Source organism: Vulpes vulpes, unplaced genomic scaffold (genome assembly GCF_048418805.1).
Source record: "Vulpes vulpes isolate BD-2025 unplaced genomic scaffold, VulVul3 Bu000000635, whole genome shotgun sequence".
NCBI lineage: Eukaryota > Metazoa > Chordata > Mammalia > Carnivora > Canidae > Vulpes > Vulpes vulpes.
The window spans coordinates 127,439-154,643 of NW_027325670.1; the positions used below are offsets into that span (position 1 = coordinate 127,439).

A 27,205-nucleotide genomic window follows, 5' to 3' on the forward strand; every position below is an offset into this window, starting at 1 on the left:
ATTTTGTTTGTACCTTGTTTGTGTATTTGGATATGTGTTCATGTATGCTGTAAATATGAGATATTTTCTCCACCTCTGGGTAGTGCTAAAATTAGTTTGTAAAGGAGCACTATTTCAGTTAAAGGCGAGTGTGTATAAGAATTGGGCATTCTAAAACTCAGAAACTAATCCAAGGTTTTCAAGTTCATATGATCTGAAAAAATATTGGGTATTAAAGATAATTTAAGTTTGTTGGTTTAATTAAAATAGACATATCTTTAGAATTTTCAGCATTTATTTAAGTCAAATTTATTTAAGTCAAATAAATTGATACAATTTTTTAAATATATATAGCGTGGACGAATGACTTTGTCTTTTATAATTTCGTGGGTAATCTAAACATACTGTTAAGAACAAACTTGTAAATAAGATGAAAAGGTTTATAGGTAAACTTTAAAGTCATTTTCAAAGTCCTTGGTAACCTAAACCTAAAGTTTTACTAAGTTAAATGATGAGTTAAGTAAAAACACTAAATCTCTAGATCATTTCTAAGTAAGATAAAACCTTAATTACTAAACATAGGTTTATATGCTTTTGGCCTCCTTTTACAGAGAAACTAAAGATATTTGAGTTTGTTAGTAAACATGTTTTGTGCCATTGCTGAGATAAGGCATATATTTCTAAAAATTCTTTTTTTTTTAAATTAATTTATTTATTTAGGATAGTCAGAGAGAGAGAGGCAGAGACACAGGCAGAGAGAGAAGCAGGCTCCATGCACCAGGAGCGCAACGTGGGATTCGATCCTGGGTCTCCAGGATCGCGCCCTGGGCCAAAGGCAGGCGCCAAACCGCTGCGCCACCCAGGGATCCCTAAAAATTCTTAAATATCATAAATTCACCAGTCTAAGGAATGCTGCTGGTACAACAGACAGTTCACAATTAGTTACTACTTAGTTTTCACTAGAAACTTAAGGTTTCTAAGAGTTAAGAATTCTAATATATAGAATTAATGGAAATGATCAGAGAAAAAACTATGCAAGGAAAGTGAGACTGGTTATTTAGAGGGAAAATTGAGGACAAAAAGTGAATGTAAAGAGGAAAGTTGTAGGTTTGTGAGAAAGGAATCTTTGGAAAGGAATTTTGCGCTTGGTAGGCACTAAGATTAAGTTTATTAGGGAGTGATAAACACCTGGGGAGGAGAAGGGAGTAAGAAAGCAAGATTAGACAGAAGTTGAGCAGTGATACAATATCAACAGAAGCTTAGCTGATTCTCTGAGGAGTTTCAAATTTGGATTATCCTTCAGAACCATCCTTTTTTTTTAAAAAAAAAAAGAAAAATATTTATTTATTCATTCATTCAGAGAGAGCTAAGAGAGAGGCAGAGACACAGGTGGAGGGAGAAGCAGGCTCCATGCAGGAAGCCCGATGTGGGACTCGATCCCCGGTCTCCAGGATCACACCCCAGGCTGCAGGCGGTGCTAAACCACTGCGCCACCGGGGCTGCCCCTTCAGAACCATCCTAAATTGGGGCAAAATTGGGACTGGACTTTTATAATAGTTATTGGATGTGACCACCTGGGAAGAGGGCATGCCCTTGGTAAGGCAGCTGTCTTTAGTCAAGGCCATCCTCAGTGGCATTTCAGAGTTGAGGACTGTTGGCAGCACCCCTGCAGCTGAGAGTCCTTCATTTCTGATGGAGATTCTGGTCAGCACATCACTACACCCACCGCAAGAACTCAGATCCATGCTGTGTCCTGGGTATCCTTATCCTGATAAGTGTATGTCAGCATGGGAGATGACAGGAAAAAGGAAGGGACTCTATAAATTTTTAAAGAATTCATTTGTTGGAACAAGTAATCTTTAATATCAGAAGTATACCAGCATCAAATTGGAATTAGGTTTTCATGTTAAAATGACAGTTTCCTTAGGTTATTGGTCTAATAAATTATAAACAGGTTTTTATCTTTAATCTACTTAGAAAAACAAATTTCTGTGTTTTGTGTTTATTAAATCCTTGATTACTCAAGAAAGTTGCATCTTCTCAGTATTAAAAGTCCTCAGTGTTGCTAACAATTCTGTAACTTTCTGTATTTGTATTCTGTAACCTTTAGAATCTCTTATTGCTGCCTTGGCTAAATAGGTTACTAAGTTTTGTAATGATCTATAATCCTATTTTTGGCATATGCTTCAAAACTTTCTGATACTTCTGACAAATTTCCCAAAATTCAACTTCTAAATGAAGTCTTTTTTACTAATTAGGCTTGTTTGTTATGTCAGATTACATGGAAGCATTGTCAAAGAAAGGATGGTAAACCTTCTTAAGTTATAAGATTTAAAAAAATATATTTTATTTATTCATGAGAGAGACCGAGAGAGAGAGAAAGAGAGAGAGAGGCAGAGACATAGGCAGAGGGAGAAGCAGGCTCCACACAGGAAACCCGATGTGGGACTCGATCCCGGGACTCAAGGATCACACCCTGGGCTGAAGGCAGGCGCTACACCACTGAGCCACCCAGGCATCCCAGGTTATAAGATTTTAATATAACTTGGTACATTACTTGTAATTCTACTTATTAAAATGTTGTGTGCCCAGTAATAATTATATTTCCCTGTCAACTGTATTATAATGAACTCTGATCAGATCTTTAACCATGGCCATTTTTGAGCCTTTTGCCATTTATAGTTATTGTTGATGATCTTGCAAGTATGTTTCAGCTTAAAGGCAATTCATAGAAAGGACTTTTGACAAATAAGGCTTTTTGATATCTTTAAGATGATAAAACTGAACAAGGTAAAATTTTCTGAACTAATGAAAGAACTAGATTCAAACAGAATAACATGGGACTAAGAGAACTGAGAAAAATGATTATATATTTTTTATGACTTTTGTTTGAAATATTTCTGGTTCTCTAATATTTGCTCTTACAGATTTAAGGGAACTTTTTCTCTTCAGCTATGACTCACAGGAATTTAATATAATATTCCTTTGTAAAAAAAATATGAAACATTTATTTTTTCCTCCAGAATTCAGAAATTCTCTGAAAATTCTTATATTTTCGTGGCATATATTATAATTATTAGCATAAGGTCTCTAAGAATCCATTCTCCGTGTAATAGGATGCCACTGGAAACATTGGTTATATTACCAAGGCTTTGACTGGAATGTCATATTTGAGGGTGTTTGAGGGTGAAATGCATAGACTCAAATGTGACCAGACAGCATTAAAGAAGTAGGTTGACTTTATGGAGCCAATAAAGCCCCTTGGAAATAGCAGCTTGATACCGTGCTTACAGATACCTTGCTTACAAAGCATCTTTACCTGGTCTAACTTTGAGAGCCCACCTGCAGGACAGTCTCCTGAGCTGACAACTCTTTAACAGAACTGACCTATTTTGAAGACTAAGATTGGTTTGTGAGATATGGAGCAAACTTCTTACCTAAGGTCCAGAACAATTAAACTCAGTCTAACAAGAAACAATGTTGGATTATGATATTTTTTTTTCTTAAAAAAAAAAAAAGATTTTATTTATTTATGAAAGACAGAGAGAGAGAGAGGCAGAGACACAGGCAGAGGGAGAAGCAGGCTCCATGCAGGGAGTCTGACGTGGGACTCGATCCTGGTTTCCAGGATCAGGCCCTGGGCTGAAGGCAGTGTCAAACTGCTGAGCCACCAGGGCTGCAGCGATTGTGATATTTTTCTAAAAAAAATCTGTGAAAAGGGAAGAATGTTAATTTGTAACCATATACAAGGAAGTTCACTATACTGTGGTAACATCAATAAAGCTGAAGCCCTTTTCACCAGTACATACTCATGGAGCTAGTTGGAAAGAAAGGGGTCTTTTTTTTTCTTTCTTTCTTTCTTTTTTTGGTAAGACTTCATTTATTTGACATAGAGCCCAAGCAGCGTGGGGTGGCAGAGGGAGAGGGAGATCCTTGGGGCTTGATCCTAGGACCCTGGGATCATGACTTCAGCTGAAGGCAGAGCCTTAACCAGGTGCCCCCGGAAAGGGGACTTTTGACTTTTGAGAAAGAAAGACAAAAAAAAAAAAAAAAAAAACCATAAGAGCCGGGATCACCCAAACCTTGGATGGTGGCACACCTTGAGTATCGATTTCACCCACTATCTTTGGAACGAAAATTTTGCTAACTGTTCTTGTGAGCTCTGACAGATTTTTTTTAAATAAGATTTATGTATTTTTAGAAAGCAAGCAAGTGAGGATGGGGGGAGGGGCAGAGGAGAAAAGAGTCTTAAGCAGACACCCTGCTGAGCGCAGATCCTGACTTGTGGCTTCATCTCAACCCTGAGATCATGACCTGAACTAAAACCAAGAGTAGGCCATATAACTGACTGAGCCACCCGCGTGCCTCACCCCAATATATCTTAAGATGTTTTTTTTAAGAGACAGACTAACAGAGGAGTGTTATTACTTGGGGTTACTGATTTGCTATATACTTTACATCAGGTTGAATCCACAAGCAATAAAGGCTGGACAACAGGTGATGGTGTTTGTACATCCTTAAAGTGCCACTGTAAGAAGAGCTGTGTCTCTAATAGAAAAACAGTGGCCAGATTTCCTGCTTTTACCTACACAAGGGTCTGAATATGGACATGCAGAAAAATGACCAGGGGGTATACACAGATGGTGGCCACTGATGCTGATAGAACCCATCTGGTCAGAGTAGGAGGTGTTATGACAGCACTTTATGACCCACCTGTTGTACAGTATAAGAATGTTTTTCTCCACAGTTAAGTATTTCTTGCATTCAGCTTTTTACTAGTGTCATTGGTGTCACATGCCAACGCCTACTGTGAACTAATGCTATTTGGCTTTGAGGAAAAACCAATTTATATCCAAGACTTAGATCAGGTGGCTGGGTTTTAAAGGAAGGAGATTCAGTAGAATTCAGTGAATTGTGTTTAACACTACTTCCAACACCAGCAACAGATTCAGCAAACTTCTAGAGCTTCCAGGCATTGCTGTGAAAGAATTGACTGGTGATAATGCAGTTGTCAGCCACACCAGAAAAATGAGATTTAGTTACAAGAAAGAGTGTTGGGGATACAGCTCTTTCCCAAGTTGTAAAGCTCCTTATTCTTGATGAAGGTTAGTTGCTGCATGGAGGTAAAGGACTTGAGCTGCTTCTGGTAACTTGTATGGTTGCTGGATATGTCAGCTTTGATGTTGCTTGAAAGCAACCAAAGAAGAAACTACTGTTTAGTCAAGCAGAATGTACATGTTAAGCCAAGTGCTAGGGAATATTTCCAAGAAAGCACAAAGTTGTTTGATTCCTCAGACCCTGAAACTGCACCCTGTTTCAGTAGGAAGTAGTTAGAACTGTTAGCCCAATTTACTCGAGTGAATCATGTTCAAAAGACAGTGGGGATTGAAACTGGTAACAGAGGGTTAGTGGGACCAATAATAAGTGCAGATGCAGACTAAAACCACAGATGCAACTTTTTACCCAGACCTGTTTTCACTTGCCTTTAAATTTTCCTATCTTTCTTGGGGAAGGGTGGATTGAGGCTTCTATTCAGAGTCCCCTCATTGGGCTGACTCTTAAATAAATTCTTGCTGCACACTTGGTGTCTTTGTGATTGGCTTCACTGCACATCAGGCAGATAAACTTGGGTTCCCTTACAGAATTAGGAGGAGTTTGGGGAAGAATGAAGCAGTAGAAATTGGAGCTTTGTAGGACTTAAGGGAGAGATGACTAATTCTGAAGTATTGCTGCTCCTGTGATTCTAGGCATGATTTCGATAAAAACATGGTTGTTAATGTTGATGTACAAGTACCACTTATTGGTCAATAAGTCATCTTTCCTTAGAAAATAAATTATATCCAAAAAGCTGAATTCTACAGCCAAAGGGTTTTTGGTAGTTTAGTTATCTTCTCTGTGTTTCATCGTTCATAAAATGGGAATAAGGGTATCTACTTCGAAGCTGTTATGAGGGGTGAAAGAATTAACTAACGTACATATGCATTTAAGTGAACTAGTTACTATTGTGGCTGAAACATACATTATGTAAGTATTTGAACTTATTTTTTTATACTTCTAAGATGTTTGATTTTTATGTGAGTTTTGTTTTTTTGTGTGTGTTTAAGTTCTATGTTTTACAACCTAAAGTGTATGTTAAATTCTTGTCCTTATTCTTTTCTAGGGTTACTCCTAAAAGAGAAATGGGAAGCATTTGGTCTTAGACTCAACCATGCTCAACAACAGATGAAAATGACTGAAAATGCCCTATTGTTTGCATTTGTAGAGGTATTTTGGTTCAGTTATTTAGGTTAAAGGAATGTTGATTTGATACAAAATTCAGGTTTAGGCAGGCTACTATTTTGTATTATCTTTATGTTGATATTTTTAGTGCTTGGTGTTTAAGACTTAATAAACACTAATGAAATAATACTTCAGGGAGAGATTTCTGAAAAATAGCCTTTATGGAAATTATAAGGTCTTGATGAGCACCATTATTCTTGAAGTTGCAGTTGAGGACAACTAGTGGACTCGGTTTCATAGTGAGGGGGAAAGGGTAGTAGGTTTGGATCTATTCACTTTAAGCCTCACTCTCTATTTCAGTGAATGGGTAGTTCTGCTGTTTTCTGCCTATCACCCTGTGGGAAGGACCAACCTAAAAAATTTTCATAGCTTAAGATTTTTATTTATTTTTATTTTTTTTAAGATTTTATTTATTTATTCATGAGAGACACACAGAGAGAGGCAGAGACACAGGCAGAGGGAGAAGCAGGGAGGCTGATGTGGGACTTGATCCCGGGACCACAGGATCATGCCCTGGGCCAAAGGCAGGTGCTAAACCGCTGAGCCATGCAGGGATCCCCAGCTTAAGATTTTTAAATTCTTATTTTAAAAAATTGTTTCTGCCTTCTGAGCTTTGAACTTGCCCTTTCCCCATTTCCCTCTCCCTCATGTGTCTGACCCTGTCTTACCCATTTCGAGTTCAAGTGGTGCAGCACCTCCGAAGCGTCAGTGCACAAACCTGCTGTTGCTTTTGATTCTGGAAGGCATGTAGTTTCAACTTGTAACAAAATATTTGTAGTCTTCAATAAACTGTGGTATTTCTTTAAAAATAATAATAATAATTGTTTCTGTGACATATTTTAGACCACACCTTAAAAGGAGGTGGGACTCTTGTTTGAGATAGTGTTTTGGTGAGAGAGATTACTCAATCATGTCCATCAATATGGGAAATTTGGTGATCAGAGCTTAATCTTAATAGGAATTTTTTTTAAATAACCAATTAGGATGTCAAGTGCTCTCAAAATAGGGTTTATATCTATTTCATGACTTGGCATTACACTGGAGTTCAATACCCTTGTCCTGTTTTAATGTTTTCAATTTATAGAAGATTCTGTTAGTATCATTGTGAAAACAAAAGTATAAAGTCATTTAATAATAAAACAGTTTCTGGTGTTGTATCAACAGTGGATTTTAAGATTTATATTTCAGTTCTCTTGGAAACAGAACTTGAAGAGATAAATCAATGAAGAAGAGGAAAGATTTCTTTTGATATTCTTTAGCAAATGTATAAGGCTATGTATTACAACCACTGCATTCTTTCGACTTAGTCATTTGTCTCATCTTTACATACTCATCAGCTGACCCTACATTTATTTTCAATGGTTTTAATAACCATTTGGATACTTCTAAACATCTAAACACATTATATATTATTAGTTACCTGACTATCCATCTACTGAGATGATTTAGTTTGTTGCGTGTCTCTGTTAGGTTCATACATACTCCCTTGACCCTTCTGGACATTTAAAAATGGTAACTTGACCTTAGCTCTTGAAATCACCTGGCAGCCATTCAGCATTTAGGGTGAAAGTTCATTAAGTACAAGAGGTTTGCCCTTGTTTCTAACCCTGCTTACATAACAGGTGAGAGTATCTTTTTTGCAGTGGATTTTTAACACTTTATCTTCTTTTAGGGTACACTAGCTCAAGCTGTAAAGAAAGGAGAGTGGATCTTGTTGGATGAGATTAATCTGGCTGCTCCAGAAACATTAGAATGTCTCAGTGGTTTACTTGAAGGTTCCTCTGGCTCCCTAGTGTTGCTGGATCGAGGAGACACAGGTAGTACTTGATCTCATTGAGGTTTGACTTGATGCCAGGTCTTTGACCTCTTTAGAGTCAGATTCTTTTGGTTAGGTAGATTACATAGGTCTCCCAGTGTTCATTCCATAGTACTAATTTTCTGCCAAGTTAGGAGGCATGGGGAATGCAAAGAATAAGAATTTAAAAAAATTTTTTTAAATTATTTATTCATAGGGATTCCTGGGTGGCTCAGCGGTTTGGTGCCTGGCTTTGGCCCAGGATGCGATTCTGGAGTCCGGGGATCGAGTCCCACATCAGGCTCCTGGCATGGAGCCTGCTTCTCCCTCCTCCTGTGTCTCTGCCTCTCTCTCTCTCTGTCTATCATGAATAAATAAATAAATAAATCTTTTTTAAAAAATTATTTATTCATGAGAGAAAAAGAGAGGTAGAGGCATAGGGAAAGGCAGAGGCAGGCTACTCACTGAACAGGGAGCCCGATGTGGGACTTGATTCCAGGACCCTGGGATTATGACCCAAGCCAAAAGGAGACACTTAACCAACTGAGCCACCCAGGCGCCCAAGAATAAGAATTTGTTACTTGGTAGTATATACTGAATTGTATATATTTGAATAGGTGATATACATATAGGTAAATAGGTGATAAAACATAAATGATAATGAACAACCATACCTTAAAAGATGGTGGAAGGGGAGCATAAGATTAAGTTGTTACATATGTCTGGAAATTGGTTTCAGTGGGATTTCAGAAAAAGCAAGGATGGTTTGAACCGCCAGCACCATTCTTGCTATGTCTGAGGCAGGGCTTCCTGGCCTGAGGTTCTGTGAACTTAGATAGTCTTCCCCGGGGCACCTGTGGCTGATCACTTGATGTTACCAGTTGAGAACTTATGCTTTTCTCTTACCAGAACCCCTGGTTCGTCATCCTGACTTCCGTTTATTTGCTTGTATGAACCCAGCAACAGACGTGGGCAAAAGAAATCTCCCACCAGGAATAAGAAACAGGTGAGGGGACATGGCCTGGTTCCTGGGGATTTTTTAAAAAATTCTGTTTATTGGTTGATAATAATAACATAACCAGTCCTCATAATAGTGCTTGAAATTTCTTGATCTCTGCTAAGAGGAATTCTTCTTTGTCATATTCTACTTTCTTTAGGTGATAGGAATATGGAGGACCCCAGAACACTGGACAATTTTTTCAGTTGTTTGTATGACACGTAATGGCTCATGGATATTGTTGAAAATAAAATTTTTTCTTCCTTCAAATAACCTTATAGCTATTAGGAAAACCTTTACATATTGATAAAACAGTATAATATATTAACAGTATAAGTACATTTTAGGAACTGAATGAATCCTCTTGGATGAGGCCAGTGATTTGTAAAAGGCCTTTTAAGTTTCAGTGTTCAGTAAACACTGACACTAACATGATACTTAGTTGTTTGGTATTTTATATATATAGCATTTGGAAAAAGATAAATGATCTTATTTTTGTTGGTGACCTTTTGTTGAATTTTGAGTATTAAAATAGTGTTAAAATTTTATTAGATTCCTCTCATTATAAGAGTAATAAAACCTTCTTAGGAAAATTTTATAAACTATAAACATTATATTTTCCTTTGCTCCAGTGACTTTATTTATTTTATTTTATTTTATTTTTTTTATTATTATTATTTATTTATGATAGTCACAGAGAGAGAGAGAGAGGCAGAGACATAGGCAGAGGGAGAAGCAGGCTCCATGCGCCAGGAGCCCGATGTGGGATTCGATCCCGGGTCTCCAGGATCGCGCCCTGGGCCAAAGGCAGGAGCCGAACCGCTGCGCCACCCAGGGATCCCCAGTGACTTTATTTTTGAATGTGTGGGTGCTTTTTGTTGTTGCTGCTGGATGTTTTTTTTATTACATGTAGCTATAACACCTCTGAAAATAAGGGATAAATGTCTTATTTTTTATAATTATTTCTTACAAAGAGTATTGCGTAGAAATAATAAATTTTTGGTAACAATTACGTTATCTTATTTCACTATGGTCAGTTTATAGCTAGATGAAAGACTTTCATATTTTATACTATAAGCAATTAAAATGAGTTTACATAACTTTTTGTGTTTTGTATTTTTTTTTAAAGATTTTATTTATTTATTTGAGAGAGAACAAACTGTGGGAAGGAGTAGCAGAGGGAGAGGGAAAAACAAAAAAACAGGCTTCCCACTGAGCAAGGAGCCCCCCAAGGGGCTTGACCTGGGATCATGACCAGAGCCAAAGGCAAGATACTGGCTCACTGACTGAGCCACCCAGCCACCCTTTGTGTTTTGTATTTTTTAATTGTCAGAATAGTTGTATTAACTTCCTAAAAAGTGGTTATTATGTAATAATCATTGTCTTATAGGTTCACAGAACTTTATGTAGAAGAATTGGAAAGTAAAGAAGATTTACAAATTCTTATTGTGGATTATCTGAAAGGACTGAGTGTAAATAAGACCACAGTGCAAGGGATCATCAGGTAGGTTCCCTGTGTGCCTCATCCGCAAATGCTAATTTTATGTTTGTTTGTTTGTTTGTTTGTTTATTTAATGCTTCTTATTAGAGAAGGATTATCATTAAGGTTTCTATTTTAAAGTTGGAACTTTGGGATCCCTGGGTGGCGCAGCGGTTTGGCGCCTGCCTTTGGCCCAGGGCGCGATCCTAGAGACCCGGGATCGAATCCCACGTCAGGCTCCCGGTGCATGGAGCCTGCTTCTCCCTCTGCCTGTGCCTCTGCCTCTCTCTCTCTCTCTCTCTCTCTGTGTGACTATCATAAATAAATAAAAAAAAAAAATTAAAAAAATAAAAATAAAGTTGGAACTTTAAGAATTCCCGTGGATCTTCCTAATGAAGCCACATCGAAAGCTTAGGAATTACCACTTAACGAGAATATGTAAACAATTAGACAATGTTCTCCTAATTAGTTTTGTATTCATAGCTAGGAGTTTGCATCTCTGGAAGGTGTAAAAGGCTTGCTTGTATTTTGATCTGTCTTGATGAAATCTTATTTTTGCAGTTTGCATGCTAGTGCAAACTGTTTCTGTTGTTGTTTTTATGCCATGTGGAAAGGGTACAGTCTCTTATATTAGACAGCCTGAATCCTAGTACAGGCTCTGTCAAAAACAAATTCTATCATTCTGGGCACATTACTTAGTAATTTTAATTTTGTCTGTGTCATCTAGAAAGAACATTACATTATGTAAAGTTTTTGAAATAGGATCATATTAATGTTTTGCTTTGCTTTTTGTGGTTTGTTCCCTTTTTTTTTTTTTTTTGTACAAATAATTATTGAGTTGCCCAGGTGCTAGAGATATAGCTATAAATATCTGAATATTTAATATTAATAATAGCTATATCTGAATCCTGATTCTCCTTATTTTAGGTTATGGTAAGTGAAGAAAAATAGCACATAAAGTAAAATGGGGATTAGAAAATACAGGCTTGGGGCCCATTTTAAATAGAATAGTTAAGAAGGCATTTGTGAAAATGCTTTGGAGTGGTTTACCGATACCACATTCTAAAATTGGAACACATTTTGTTAGCCAAGATTATTTGGACAAAAGTATAAATACGTGTGATTAAAATTCAAAAGTGAGGTAAAACAGGTTAGTAAAGCAGAGGCTCTTGTAAGATGCTGATAGTATAAGTAATAAGTGTTCCATTTGTAATAACCCACTTCTGGAATGTAGATTCTTTCTATAAAAGAAAGAATATATAGCTAGATTTCAGAGATAAGCCAAATCTCATTTGGATTTCATCTGTGACATGCATTTGGTTACTCTTGATCTTGTATAGCTGATCATGAATTTCATGAAATTTTAAATTCCTCGCATTTCATGTTTTACTCTGAAACTCCTAACATCTTGTCATCTTTTAGACTTCTAAAGTGTGTGATAATGATAACAGTAACAGTCATATTTTCATGCTTTTTAACATTTTGTCATTGTTGATTATGGCTGTACCTATGACCTTTCAATACACCATGATTTTTCCTGTGTGCTTCTTCTCCATTACTAGTATAGATTACATAGGCACTTTATTTCCCCATTGTATTAGAGTATTAGGAACACTGTGTTTGAACTCTGTATATTCTCTCTCTCTCTCTCTCTCTCTCTAAGGTTTATTTATGTGCTCGCTTCTGCAATACATATACTAAGATTTATTTATATTTAAAGAGAGAGCATGGGGGGAGGGGGAAGGGACAGGGAGAGGGAGAGGTCAAGCCCACTCCCCTCTGAGCACAGAGCCCAACAAGGGGCTTGATCCAGCAACCCTGTGATCATGACCTGAGCCGAAAGTAAGAGTTGAACACTTAAATGGCTAAGCTACCCAAGTGCCTCTGAACTCTGGATATTTTTACTAAGGACTTCTCCTGTCTTGCCATCTTTTTGTTAAGAACATCACCTCTCTCCTCTTTTTACCCAAAAGGAAATTGATAGATCTTTCTTTTGAAAAAGTCTTTGAGTGTGTGAGAAATAGATTTAAAAGTGAATGTCAAAAAATAAAAAATAAAAAAAAAAAAAAAGTGAATGTCTGAGAGGTTTTGATGAATGCTCTAGGAAATTGCATGTAAGCTTAACTATCTAATTCTATAAAAGTGGCTTTTGGGCCTTGTGTAGAAAATCAAAGTAACGGCAAAATGGTGAATGCTTATGAGTTAATAAAGTCATCTGAACTTTGTCTTTTTTGTAGCTTGTACACAGCTCTCCGGAAAGACTCTGGGACAAAATTGGTGGATGGAACTGGCCATAGACCTCATTACAGCCTTCGGACCCTTTGCAGGGCTCTGCGATTTGCAGCTTCCAATCCGTGTGGCAACATCCAGCGCTCGCTCTATGAGGTCTTCCTGAAGTTTGTGCTTGGATGGGAGCTTGGTGGATGGGTTCATCGTTGAAAGGGAGGGAGTGGTGATGCATATGCTGGGTCTGCCTGTGTATGTGTGTTCCATTTAGTCAGATCAGCCCAGAACATACCAGAGTGACCCTGTCCTTATTCTACTATAATATCACATTTAAAAGTTGTTCTGGGAACCAGCACCACCCAAGAGGTTGAATTTTTTTTCTTGAAATAAGTTGGCCTGTAATTGCAGAAGGGTGTAATCAGTTTTATGCATATTTGTTTTTTTTTTCTAGGGCTTTTGTTTGGGTTTCTTAACACAGCTTGACAGGGCATCACACCCAATAGTTCAGAAGCTCATTTGTCAACACATTGTCTCTGGCAATGTAAAAAGTCTGCTGAAGCAGGTATGTTTTTTGATTTTTTTGACTTCTTTAACATAAATGAAAGGCTGAATTATCAAAATTTTGGTGTTTTGTTTTTTTAAACTTGTTTCTAATTATAAAAGTAATCAGTTTGTTCCAAAAAATTAAGTTGTGTCTTAGATGGTGAAAATTCCTAGTAATCCTTCTACACTTTAGATTTAAACCATATACCTTTCCACCTAAATTATATTTGTATTTTGTTTTTTATATATTTAAATTTTGACAGTGTATGTATAGATTTATCAAGGCAAATTCTTTCTTGTTTTTTAATTCCAGTATATTTAATATACAGTATTACATTAGTTTCAGGTATATAATATAGTGATTCAACAAATCTTTATGTATGTTACTCGTTGCTGAAGCTAAGTGTACTCTTAATTCCCTTCACTTGTTTCACCATCTCCCCCTCTTTCCCTCCCCTCCCCTTGGGTAAACCATCAATTTGTTCTCTCTTATTAAGAGTCTTTTTTTTTTGGGTTGTCTTTTTTGTTTGTTTGTTTCTTAGATTGTACATATATGTGAAATCATATGGTATTTGTCTTTTCCTGACTTCACTCAGTAAGGGCAAATTCTAATGTATATATCTAATATACATGACTTAAAAGGAATCATCTCATAATACTGTTCTGTGGCTTCCTTTCTTAGCCTAACCATATCCTGGATATATTTTTGTGTCTGTACCATAGATCACTATGACATGGTTTCTAATGGTTGCATAGTAATTTGTTGCTTACACCATAGTTTGTGTACACATTTCCCATCTGATTGATAGTTGGCCTTTTTTTTTTTTTCTTATTAAACACAGCAACCATTTCAGTTTGAGGAGGAGACTCTAGAATAACATGGGAGTGAAAGATGCTGAGAAAGTAGTTTATCAACTAACTGGCTGGTTTTTATGTTGATTCCTTGCTCTTAAGGAAGAAAGAACCTTATTAGGGACTTAGGATTACTTTGGATTCAGTATTTTTTCCTTTTTAAAATTTATACAAGTAACACATGAATGTGTACTTTTGTTAACCATAAAAACATTGAAAAAAAAAGTTAAGCTTCCTTTGATTATTATTCTAATGCCACTGTCCTTTACTTATCTTTTTTTTATGTGTTCCTCATGGTTACCCCTGATGGAGGCCTTTTTTCCCCACTGCTTCTGAGCTCAGTTGAGGAGCTCTTAAAGAAGTGCCTAGAATGGTAGTAGCTTCAAATTAGGGAACTAAATGTTTTAGAAGAGCATTTTTTCATAGCTACAAATCTGACCACTTTTGACTATTTTTGATGTATGAAAATGGCAGTTTTGTTATAAATCAGTGTAATAATGCAAAAGCCCATTCCCTCAGTTCAGAACTGGTCTTGTTTTTAGGAATTTAGTTTATTTGAAGTACATGTTTTTGACAAATATTTCATCAGACTGAGAGTGAAAATTTTGGTAGGTGAGAGAAAAGAACTGAATCAGAAACTATCCAATTCAAGTTCTTTCCTCACTACCACTCACCTGGATTTAAAAACCAATACATGTCATCATTTTGTTCTCATTCCTCAAAGTACTTTTCATATTTCACCCATGGCTTTTAATGTTGAAAGAATCCAGAACAGGGCAGCATTCTTGGTGACAGCGTTTTTTCCTACCTTAGGCCCCTCTCTGAAAGAATAGGACTATGGGTTATTTCTCTAACTTCTGTGACTTTCAGCCTATTCCAGAACCAAAAGGAGGACGACTTATCCAGGTTGAAGGATATTGGATTTCAGTGGGAGACAAGGAACCTACAATAGATGAGACCTACATTCTTACATCTTCTGTTAAGCTGAACCAGAGAGACATTGTCCGAGTGGTTTCTGCAGGGTGTGTGGACCTTTTCTCTTGCTGCTCTAAAGTTTTACCAGCATAGGCATTGATGACATTCTAGTCTTACTTTCTTAATTTTCTTTTATTTTTATTATTATTATTTTTTTTACCTTTTTTTTTACTTAATTTTTGAATTCTTTATTGTTGTTTATTGGCTAAATGAGTAATTCCTTCTAAAATCAGTATTGTCACTCTTCTCCTGGCACAAAGCATTGTTTCTAATTGCACCTTTTGGTGGAAGCAATACAGATGCAGATTATTTTGGCCATCATTATGCTTCTTTTCCAGTATTTTGCTGATGACTACTTATCATCCATTATTTAAATGAATAACAGGTACTACAAGCAAGGTTGAGATTGCTTTCCTCAGTATTTTCCGAGGAACCCTTTTTACATAGAAACTTCTTAGGGCTTAAGAAACATTCCATTAGTGGCATATAGGTATATAAAAATGTTTTTTTATGGTGATAAATTCCTTTTTAATACTACTTGAATTAATTCTGGTTTTTGTCTTTTTTTTTCCCCCCCTTAAATTGCTTTATTGGCTGGTCTTTTAAAGAACCTATCCAGTGTTGATTCAGGGAGAGACGTCAGTTGGTAAAACAAGCCTTATCCGGTGGCTGGCTGCAGCTACTGGTAACCACTGTGTGCGTATTAACAATCATGAACACACGGATATTCAGGAGTACATTGGTTGTTATACGTCTGACTCTTCAGGGAAACTTGTGTTTAAAGAAGGTGGGACTATTATTTCATTCCATGGGTATAGGCATTCATTCTTTTAAGCACATTTCCCCATGTAAATTTCATCTCTTTCAGTTGAGGCACATGGACCTTTGCCATAAGAGCTGCTTTTTCTCTCTCTCTGATCTCCCTGGTTAAGGGAAGATGGTTATGGATCCAGCTTCTTTTGGGCCCCACTCATCTTGTCAGCTCTATTGGGACTAGCACCAAGTTCTGTAGGGTGCAATTGAACTGCTACTTAATCTCCTAGAGACTCAGAAGAATGAGATGAGCTTTGAACAGACGGAAGCTTAGAATAGATATGAGAATGTGGTGATTTATTTATTTAAATATTTTATTTATTTATTTGACACAGAAAGCATAAGCAGGGGAGGGACAGAGGAAGAGGGAGAAGCAGGCTTCCCACTGAAAGGGAGCCCAACATGGGGCTCAATCTCAGGACCCCCAGATCATGACCTGAGCTGAAGGCAGATGCTTAATGACTGAGCCAGGTGCCCCAAGAATGTGGTGGTTGATTGATTATTTTATGTTATTTAAAGATTTTATTTATTCATGAGAAACACGGGGGGTGGGGGTGGCGGTGGGCAGAGACACAGGCAGAGAAAGAAGCAGGCTCCATGCAGGAAGCCGGATGTGGGACTCGATCCCCGGACTCCAGAATCATGCCCTGCGCCAAAGGTGGCGCTAAACTGCTGAGCCACCCAGGCTGCCCGAATGTGGTGATTTAAATGAAATTAGCCTGCAGGGGGAAAAATTGGAAATATATTTATCAGCCTTAGCTCCCCTTCTGTGTGAAATAAAAGGATTACTTTAATTGAAAATTGTGCTTCCTTGATATTTGGCATCACAAATTATTTTTGGGCATGACTAACTGCTGCAGGGAGTAATTTGTTTTGAAATGTAGTGGTCTAGGATTGGTTGATTTATGTAGCATTTTTAAACATATTTTAAAACTTTGGACTAATTTATGCTCTAATCCTCAGTGTTTGTTTTTTCCTAAGGTGTTCTTATTGATGCTATGAGAAAGGGCTACTGGATTATTTTAGATGAATTAAATTTGGCTCCTACTGATGTGTTAGAGGCACTGAACAGATTGCTAGATGATAATCGTGAATTGCTCATCACAGAAACACAAGAAGTTGTTAAAGCTCACCCTCGGTTCATGCTTTTTGCTACCCAGAATCCCCCAGGACTTTATGGAGGCAGAAAGGTGTGTAGCATTTCATTTGCCCATTTGTTACCTGGTCAAGTAATAGATCTTTCTTGGGTTAGACTGAGATGTTTTTATTTCTTTTGAAGGGTTTTTCTTTTTGTGGTGCAAAGGAGAGCCTCCGATTTGGAAACTGGATAAGAAGGCTTTCTTCATCATGTTTTTTTCCTGTGTGTTTCCCAGGTGCTTTCTAGAGCCTTCAGGAATCGGTTTGTGGAATTGCATTTCGATGAATTGCCTAGTTCTGAGTTGGAAACAGTCTTGCATAAGCGCTGTAGTTTGCCACCCTCCTATTGTAGCAAGTTGGTTAAAGTCATGCTGGACCTTCAGGTATTTCCTCTTTCTCTCATTTAGTTTCAAATGGAATGTACTGATTAGATTTGGCGAGTAAATTTAAAATTTGATGGCCTTCTCAGTTAGCCACAGCAGTCCATCCATTTTTTTTTCACAGAGTAAGGATACTATCTTTAAAATGCACTCCATGATATCCATTTTTTGGTTTTGTAAATCAACAATTTGATATGTTACAGTTTTTCTCACGCTTATTATGGTAATAGTTCCCTCCTTGTGGATAATGTTGGAACATTTTGTTTAGTTTGGAATTTGGCATTGACAAGCTACAATTTTGTTTTCTAAATGAATTTAGTCCTTGAATGGACATAACTAAAGATTGGTCTCTCCCCTGTCAACTCTGCAAAGCTACAGTTTGTTTTTTGAATATCTCATTTTATGGTGTTAAAAGTGTTAGCAGAATTAATATACTTTTATTTTCTAGAGAGCTAATAATAATTGGCAATCTTACTATGTTCCCACATTATGGGATTAATGTTTCTGCATGTTTGCCATCATTTGTATTCATAGTTTTTTTTTTTATATAGTATAGGAAAAGGAATTCCTTTTTTTCTTGGTATTATGATTTGAAATTTATATCCTCATACATGAATTTGAATATTTATCTTCAAAGGATTGCAGTCCATTTACTTTTTTCAAAAATTCATCTTAATGGGATGAATCATTTTTATAGAGCTTAAATTTGTTAAAAATTTTATATAGGTTGTAAACTGTGCTTACCATTGCCCTTTTTAATTTGTTTTGATATTTTAATAGTCCTATCGCAGAAGTTCTTCAGTGTTTGCTGGAAAACAGGGTTTCATCACCCTTCGTGATCTTTTTCGATGGGCTGAAAGGTACAGATTGGCTAAACAGACTGACAAAGAGCATGACTGGCTACAGCATTTAGCCAATGATGGTATGCTTTTAATTGGATGCTAATTGGAGTTATGTCAGATATCAAACCTTATTAAAATAAATCTTTCCCAAATTGTGCTCAATATATACATATTAATAGGTGTTCCAGAAATAGTCATTCTGTCTCTAGTGCCAAGTCCTTTTGAAAATGGTTCTTTTCTGCAGGCCTTTGTGCTAGTTTGTTTGAGTTTCTCTCTGCTTTGGCTACATGTAAGAGTCAGATAGGAGCCTGGTGCCTGTGAGAGTTTCGGTAGGTGGTTGGTGGTGTCTTTGCAGACTATGTATCTGCAACCCACTCTTCCTAGAGAGTCATGCCTGTGCCTTTAACAGAAAACTGACAGGTTGGTCAGGTAATATCAGAATTCTGAAGGAAGGCATTTATGTCATCCGAGACTCACGATTCCTCATTTTGGTGTAATCCATGGAAAGAATTTATATGTTTCTCTATATGAAAGAAAGCATTTCAGAATCTTTGGATTTGAAAAGTGCTAATGAGTCATTAATGGAGTGGTTAATAAGGAGAGTAAATTAAACCTATGAAAGTTGTATTTTTTCTTCTTTACTGGTAGATAGATGGAGGAACATGTTTTTAAAAAAAAAAAACTTCAAAGGAAACAGTTCTTAATCAAGTTATAACATATATAGTAAAGTGAATTTAGTGTTTGTTTTTTCATGTTTTATTTATTTATTTGTTTATTTATTTATTTAACATATGTATGTGCTCACATAAAACATCACCTAGGCCAAGGTTTAGAATATTTTGTAGTACCTCAAAAGATTCTATCATGACTTTTGCCAGTCTTAACCTCCCCTGGAGGTAACGTCTGCTCTGACCTCTATCACCACTGATGTTTGTCTATGCTTGAGCTTCAGCTAGTATCATGCAGTATGTACTCCTTTGGTTTGACTTCTTTGGACCCATTCTTTTTTTTTTTTTTTTTTTTTTTTAAGATTTTATTTATTTATTCATGAGAGACACAAAGAGGCAGATACCTAGGCAGAGAGAGAAGCATGCTCCTTGTCTAAAGCCTGATGTGGAACTTGATCCCAGGACCTTGGGATCACGACCTGGGCCCAAGGCAGATGCTCAACCACTGAGCCACCCAGGCGTCCCTCTTTTCACCCATTGTAATGTGAGGTTCAACCATACTGTTATGTGTATTAGGAATTCGTTCTTTTTATCATTACTGTGTTATAACCTGTTGTATGGAGATACTATAATATGTTTTTTCATTTTCTTCTTGATAGACATTTGGGTTATTTCCACTTTTTAGCTATTATGAAAAGACCTGCTCTGAGCATTCCTCTGTAGGTCTTATGGTGCACACATGTTTACTTGAGTTTAGGTCTACCTGGAAGTCATGTTGCTAGGACATAGCCTGCATATGGTTAGTTGCAGTAGGTTCTCCCAGTTTTCCAAGGTTGTTCTTTAGATACCCTGGCCAACAGCAGTAAATAAGAGTTGCTGTTGCTACATATTCTCAACATCCCTTGCTATTGTAACCTGACACTTGATGATTCTTTTTTTTTTTTTTTTTTTAAGGTTTTATTCTTCTCTCAGGCCGGGTCAGGAAACAGGAGGAGATTGATGTGATTCAAGAAGTCCTTGAAAAACATTTCAAGAAAAAATTGTGTCCTCAGTGCCTCTTCTCCAGGGAAAATGTCCTAAAATTACTGAGTGAGTAGGTCAGAATATCCGGAGGAAATGAATTGAACTGTACTCCTATTAGAAGCTAAATATTTATTCTACATTTTATAGGTAAATTGTCCACTCAGGTATCCACTTTGGAATCTACATTCCGACACATTGTGTGGACTGAAAGCATGCGGAGACTGACGATGCTGGTGGGAAGGGCGCTGGAATTTGGTGAACCAGTGTTGCTGGTTGGAGACACTGGGTAAAGTTCTGTGCTTCTGTGATAGTAACTCATGATGGTTCAGTTCAGTTGCATAGGAGTACTTGAGTTATCTGTGAAGGATTATCAGGAATGCGATCTTTTTTTTTTCTTTTCCTTTTCTCCCTGTTTTTATTTTTGGGGAGAGCATGTAAGAGATATTGTTTATTTTCCTCTTCTTTCAGAAGAGGATAGAAAAGAATGATTTTGTACATTTTTATCAGTGCAGCTCTTTTTTCTTTGTAATTCTTTTATTTTTTATTTTATTAAAAAAAATTTTTTTTTTAAATTTATTTATGATAGTCACACACAGAGAGAGAGAGAGAGAGAGGCAGAGACACAGGCAGAGGGAGAAGCAGGCTCCATCCATGCACCGGGAGCCCGACGTGGGACTCGATTCCGGGTCTCCAGGATCGCGCCCTGGGCCAAAGGCAGGCGCCAAACTGCTGCGCCACCCAGGGATCCCTGTAATTCTTTTAAATAGTGACATTCATTTATATATCTTTTTTTTTTTTTTTTTTAATTTTTATTTATTCATGATAGTCACAGAGAGAGAGAGAGAGGCAGAGACACAGGCAGAGGGATAAGCAGGCTCCATGCACCGGGAGCCCGATGTGGGATTCGATCCCGGGTCTCCAGGATCGCGCCCTGGGCCAAAGGCAGGCGCCAAACCGCTGCGCCACCCAGGGATCCCACATTCATTTATATATCTATAGAGAACAGCAGATGAGCTACTCTCTCCTGAAAGTCTGTAAGGATTAGATTTCTTTCTCATCCTTTGGTGGTTTTGGTAGAAGTAGGAAAGGATAGAATTCAGGCAGTGTGTGCTTTTTTGGATAAGAAACACTATAGGGTGCTGATGTTTGGGGGAAGGATGTCCTAAGCCCAGGGTGCAGAGGTTCTGTGTTGGCCAACATCATCTGCTGCCACCGTGAGGCCCTCATCAGAGCTCCCCTCTTGCTGACTAGTGTGTTTGTGGGTGTATATTTGGAATTTTTGGTCCTTGTTAATCTGGTATGTATCTCTTTAACAGGTGTGGGAAAACTACTATCTGTCAGGTGTTTGCCAGCTTGTCAAATCAGAAACTATACTCTGTCAACTGCCACTTACACATGGAGACATCGGATTTCCTGGGGGGGCTACGGCCAGTGAGACAGATGTCAAAGGACAAGGTTTGTTCAATAGTGAATGATGATGTGTTCATTGATTTGAAGACTTACTCTTGGCTCTGTGCATGAGTCAGCTGTGGAATTTGTTCATGGTGAGGTTTTGATTCCAGGTTTGGTATATATCTTTAGGTTTTTCATTTTTCTACAAAGGGCTTTCATAGCATCCTGTTGTGCAGGTTTTATTCCTTGTTCTTAGACCCTTACTTTCTGCAGAATGAATACTTAACTCCAGTAGATACCAGCTAGCTACATGTGTATTTTCTTGTGGAGCCAACTGCTCTTTAGTTTCACACCTTCTTTTCCCAATTGTAGGAAGAAATTGATACATCAAGACTTTTTGAGTGGCATGATGGTCCTCTAGTTTTGGCCATGAAGGAAGATGGCTTTTTTCTCTTGGATGAGATCTCACTGGCTGATGACTCTGTCCTGGAAAGACTCAATAGGTATATGTATAAGAGGTTTGCCCTGTGTGTGATGTTTTCATTGGTCTGGTTATTTTTTAATTATTTAAGTAATGAAAAAATTTAAAGTTCCCTTGTAGTTAACATAAAGCATATTAGTTTCAGATTACAGTATAGTGATTCAACAATTCTATACATTAAGCAGTGCTCATCATGATATGTCTACTCTTAATCCACTTCATCTGTTTTATTCATCCTCCTACCTACCTCTCCTCTGGTAACTATCAGTTTTTTCTCTATAATTAAGAGTCTGTTTCTTGATTTGTCTCCTTTTTTTTCTATGTTCATTTGTTTTGTTTCTTAAATTCCACGTATGACTGAAATCATATGGTATTTGTCTTTCGTTGACTGACTTATTTCACTTAGCATTGTACAGTCTAGCTCTATCCATATTGTTGCAAATGTCAAGATTTCATTCCTTTTTATGGCTAAGTAATGTTCCACTGTGTGTGTGTGTGTGTGTGTGTGTGTGTGTGTGTGTGTGTGAGAGAGAGAGAGAGAGAGAGAGAGATTTTCTCTATCCATTCATCTATTGATGGATGTTTGGGCTGCTTCTATTATTTGACTGTTGTAAATAATGCAATAAACATATCCTTTTGAATCGGTGTTTTCATATTTTTTGGATAAATACTCAGTAGTGGAATTACTGGATCATACGGTACTTCTGTTTTTAATTTTTTGATACTTGTCTATACTGCTTACTGGTCTTGTTTTATAGTAAAGTTCTTCATAGATACATAGTAAATGTTTGAAAATGATGATGAGTTACTGTTTTTTTGTTTGTTTTTTGGCTTTAGCACGCAGGGTCCTTTAAGAGGCTTAGGTTTTCTGTTTTACTGTCAATAATCAAAAAGGTGGGACTGTGGAATGGCAGGGCTAAAACAAATGAGGCGAAGTTAAAACTCTTTATTAAGGCAAATAATGTCACTTTGTCTAAATTCTTCGAAGAATTAGAATTACAGATTATATATGGCTGTACGACCTCAAAATCTCAGACCAATATGAATTTTTTTGATATATACCTATTTTTCTTCTTTGAAGTTTAATTTACTTTTTTTTTTTTTTAAGATTTTATTTACTTATTCATGACACACACACACACACACACACACACCACACAGAGAGGCAGAGACACAGGCAGAGGGAGAAGCAGGCTCCATGCAGGGAGCATGATGTGGGACTTGATTCGGGGTCTCCAGGATCACGCCCTGGGCTGGAGGCAGATGCGCAACCACTGAGCCACCTGGGCGTCCCTGAAGTTTAATTTACATACCATAAAATGTATCCATTTCAAATGTATAATTATATATGTTTTGGCAAATTTACTGATTTTTGCACCACAATCCAGTTTTACATTTTCACCATATCAGTAGTATCCCTTCTGCCTTTTCATAGTATATTTCTGATGCCACCTACTGCACCAGGCAATTACTAATTTACTTTCTGTAAAAAACGAAACATTTGTCTTTTCAGCACTTTGTGTATAAATGGCCTCTTCTCTTGCTTTGCATTTTTTTGATGTTCATCCATGTTAATAGCCTATGTTAATAGTTTGTTCTTTTTTTTTTTTTTTTTTTTTTAGTTCTTTTTTATTTCTGAGAGTATTCCATTGTATAGATATGCCATATTTTTTTTTATTCATTCACTTGACAGTATTTGGGTTATTTCTACTCATGAATAATGCTGCCATGGATGTTTGATTACAAGACACACTCATTTTTAAACCAGATGTCTTAATGGGGCATAAGTGGGTAAAGGGATTTTTTTTTCTTTTTGATCAGAAATATTGTTCCATTACACAGGAATTGGGATAATGAGTCATTTTAAAATTTGTGCTAGGAAAGTGTTAACTAAAATAGCTCAGGAGAGGAGATAACTTCTTTCCTTTTTAAAAGAATTTGAAGGCCACAAAATAGGAAGGTTATGTAAGCCTTTTCTAATCTTATATTCTTCAATTTTTCTGTCTTTTAGTGTCCTTGAAGTGGAAAAGTCCCTGGTATTAGCTGAAAAGGGCAGTGTAGAGGACAAGGATAATGAGGTAGAGCTCTTGACTGCTGGGAAAAAATTCCGTATCTTAGCAACCATGAACCCTGGGGGCGACTTTGGAAAAAAAGAGGTAAAATTGTGTTCCTGAAGCATAATTTTTTTTTTCCAGTTTTTGACCTCAGCTCATTGGCAGCTGTAAATATAGCATGAAAAATGCATTTGGAATTTTATATTGGGAAAAAATTTAAAACCTAGAAAGATATTTTAGAATTATTACAAGTTTCAGAAGTTCTGACATAATTGTTTCCTTATTATCTCTGTGTGCGTAACTGAAATTTCATTGTTTCAGTCATTTTCCCCAGCTTTTTACATATGTTACTATAACAAATCCTCACAATAACTATGTGTGAGTTATTTTCTTACTTTCATGGATGAGAAAAGTTGAAACTAAAGTTTAATCTTAAATTGATTTTAGTTAAACACTTAAACACAAGTGTGGCTTTGAGTGTTTTAAAGTGACAAAAATGTTGCAGCCTGGAATCTCTTCTGGTTTTGCAGGTGGTGCGTATCTCTTCTCTCCAGACGTTATGTGGGCTACTCTCATATTATTTGTAAAGGAAAGGGTGGAGAACAGCATTCTGTACAGAGGGTGGGGTGGTGTTAGGATTCAGCCCAGATCCAATACCCTAAACACCATGTTGAAGCCTCTCAGTGGAGAAGTTTGCATTGTGTGTGGGATCCTGGTCTGTTAGGAAAATGTTGATGTGGTGACAGGCCAGGGATGATGAGAAAAAACAGGGTTTGATTGTGAATGAAAGTGATTAAAATTCTTGGCAACTTGATAGGTGCCCCTGAAATGTGAATATGATATTTGGGGCTTGATTTTCCCGTAGCATAATAAGAAAGATTATCAGTATGCTTTTTGAATGTTCTGAAGAGAAGAAATAATAGGAAGAAATACAGCATATCTTCAAACCTTACTTGGAAACTGGTTCTTTGGCAAATGGAAATAGCATAGAAAGATCTGATTTCAAGTTTGTGTGTGTTAGGATTAGTTTAAATTAGGATAGTTTGTTTTTTTTAGGTGAAAGTAGGCAATCTTTTTCTAAGGGAAAGTTCTTTTTTGTTTCTGTATGCCTAGCAGGCAGAGTGAGTTAGGATGCTGAAGACCAATGGCACTGCTTATATAGGATGGCAACAAGGAACACTCCCACATTCACTGGGTCTTCACTGAGCTGCACCTGAGTATAGGCATTGCTCCTAGTCCTGCTGCAGTAAGCCAGGTAGAATGATGGAGTTTATCAAGTCAAAGGAAAGCAATGATAAGCTAATAGTTCAATGGATATGTGGCATTGTAAACTCTTGTTTATAGGAGTTAATTGATGTAGGGAAAGGGAAAGAAGGGTTAGAGGAATCCATTTTGAGGGCAAAGGCCATAAAACTGGAAGGACTAACAATTCTTTGTTATACAAGACATAAAATATGTACTTCCTTAATAATTTCACTGTCCCCCTTTGAGCCACATAAAAGAAGTTTTCTCTTTCTACTTCAGACAGCTCTCCTCTGTGGGATAATAGCTTTTATTTTCTTTAAAGCATTAATTATATAACTGAAGGTAAAGGAAGAGCCTTTGTTTAGGGGAAAGTGTTCAGGTTTGGGGGTTACCCAGTGGGGCTGGAATTCAACTTGCAGCACTTATTCTATATGACCTTGAAGTTCTGTACTATGCATATAAACAAAGTGATGGGGGGCACCTGGGTGGCTCGGTGGTTGAGTATCTGCCTCTGGTTCAGGTGTGATCCCAGGGCCCTGGGATCGAGTCCTGCATCAGGCTCCCCACAGGGAATATGCTTCTTCCTTTGTCTGTGTCTCTTCCTCCCTGTGTCTCTCATGAATAAATAAATAAAATCTTAAAAAAGAAAGTGATGAGAATATTGTCTTGGAGGGTGTGGTGGAGATAGATGGCCTGTGGAAGGAGTCAGGATAAAAGGTCTTTAATAAATTGTACCTAGTAGTAGAGGTAATAAAAGAAGCATCTGGTATTTGTTTGTTAGACTCATCAGCTAATACTCCTTCAAAGGATTTGTTTTCTAGTTTTCCTCATAGGTATTACATTCACATTGAAATTTTTGTTTCTTGTAGCTGTCTCCTGCCTTAAGAAACCGGTTTACAGAAATATGGTGCCCACAAAGCACAAATCGTGAAGATTTAATTCAGATTATCAGACATAATCTTCGTCCAGGATTGTCTCTGGGCAGAATAGATCATAAAGGTGAGATCTTTTAGGTAGCAAATGTAATTCGCAAACTTCTGAAGCTAATAGAAATTAGAAATCATGCTTTAGAAAATAGGACTAGGTCTAAGATTTCATTTAATTAAAATCAGAAATAATACCAAAATTCTTTTTAAAAATCTATGTTAAAGCTTTATTTATTTTTAAAGATGTATGTTTAAGAGAAAGAGCAGGTGTGGTGGGGCTGGGGGGAGGGAGAGCGAGAAAGAAAATCCTAAGCAGACTCCCTGCTCAGTGCAGAGCCCAGTGCAGGACTTAGTCCCATGACCCTAAAATCATGACCCAAGCAGAAATCAGGAGTCTGATGCTCAATTGACTGAACCACCCAGGCATTCCTGTCATCAACTAATTTATTATAAACTTTATTTAAAAATTTCCTGGGTGGCTTGCTCTCTCTTCCCCCCCTCCCCCACTTGCTCGCTCTCTTCAAGAAAAAAAATAAATTTTCTTTTCATTATAAAAATTTTCAAACATAAGGAAATAGAAAATTAGTATTAAAAATGAAACTTCTGTATACCTAAAATCTAAATTTAGCAAATTTTAAGATGGGATGAGCACTGGGTATTATATGTTGGCAAATTGAATTTAAATAATAAAAAAAGATCCCTAGTAAGGATCAAAACATTTTTTATATGGTTCTTTTATTGAGCCTAGATTACTTTGATGTATTATTACATGCGTGTTTTTTTTTTATTGAGGTATAATCAATATGCAATATCCTGAGTTTCCAGGTGTACATGATTCATTATTTGTATCTATTGAGAAATGATCACAATAAATCTAACATTCATCATGATGTATATATATATTTATCTTAACATATTGAAGAACTAAATTTAGAATCCAGTTCTGGTTTCAAACCTTAATAGTTTTTTGGATCATTTCCTCTCTCTCTCTCTCTCTCTCTCTCTCTCTCTCTCTTTAAATCTCTCATTCTTTTTTTTTTTTTTTTTTTTTTTTTAAATCTCTCATTCTTAAAGAAGATAAAAGGATATTTACTTCTTTGAGTTCTAAATTCACCTGG

The 27,205-nt window shown here is 36.9% G+C and overlaps 1 protein-coding gene across 3 annotated transcripts in view; it reads left to right on the forward strand.

Annotated features, from left to right (window-relative positions):
• LOC112923152 (midasin-like) overlaps positions 1 to 27,205 on the forward strand; it is a 167,671-nt gene that overhangs the window by 50,102 nt on the left and 90,364 nt on the right. For all 3 annotated transcript variants that reach the window (XR_011998423.1, XM_072745083.1, XM_072745084.1), the window contains exons 17-33: positions 6,140 to 6,243; positions 7,931 to 8,075; positions 8,963 to 9,059; positions 10,441 to 10,554; positions 12,768 to 12,915; positions 13,208 to 13,318; positions 15,022 to 15,173; positions 15,735 to 15,913; positions 16,921 to 17,129; positions 17,313 to 17,459; positions 18,237 to 18,378; positions 19,921 to 20,055; positions 20,137 to 20,275; positions 21,306 to 21,444; positions 21,754 to 21,884; positions 23,874 to 24,018; positions 26,031 to 26,160. Coding sequence is in view for 2 of the 3 variants with exons in the window: in XM_072745083.1 (XP_072601184.1) it covers positions 6,140 to 6,243; positions 7,931 to 8,075; positions 8,963 to 9,059; positions 10,441 to 10,554; positions 12,768 to 12,915; positions 13,208 to 13,318; positions 15,022 to 15,173; positions 15,735 to 15,913; positions 16,921 to 17,129; positions 17,313 to 17,459; positions 18,237 to 18,378; positions 19,921 to 20,055; positions 20,137 to 20,275; positions 21,306 to 21,444; positions 21,754 to 21,884; positions 23,874 to 24,018; positions 26,031 to 26,160 (2,367 nt within the window). In the remaining variant the exon portion in view is untranslated. The remainder of the gene's footprint in view (positions 1 to 6,139; positions 6,244 to 7,930; positions 8,076 to 8,962; positions 9,060 to 10,440; positions 10,555 to 12,767; positions 12,916 to 13,207; positions 13,319 to 15,021; positions 15,174 to 15,734; positions 15,914 to 16,920; positions 17,130 to 17,312; positions 17,460 to 18,236; positions 18,379 to 19,920; positions 20,056 to 20,136; positions 20,276 to 21,305; positions 21,445 to 21,753; positions 21,885 to 23,873; positions 24,019 to 26,030; positions 26,161 to 27,205) is intronic.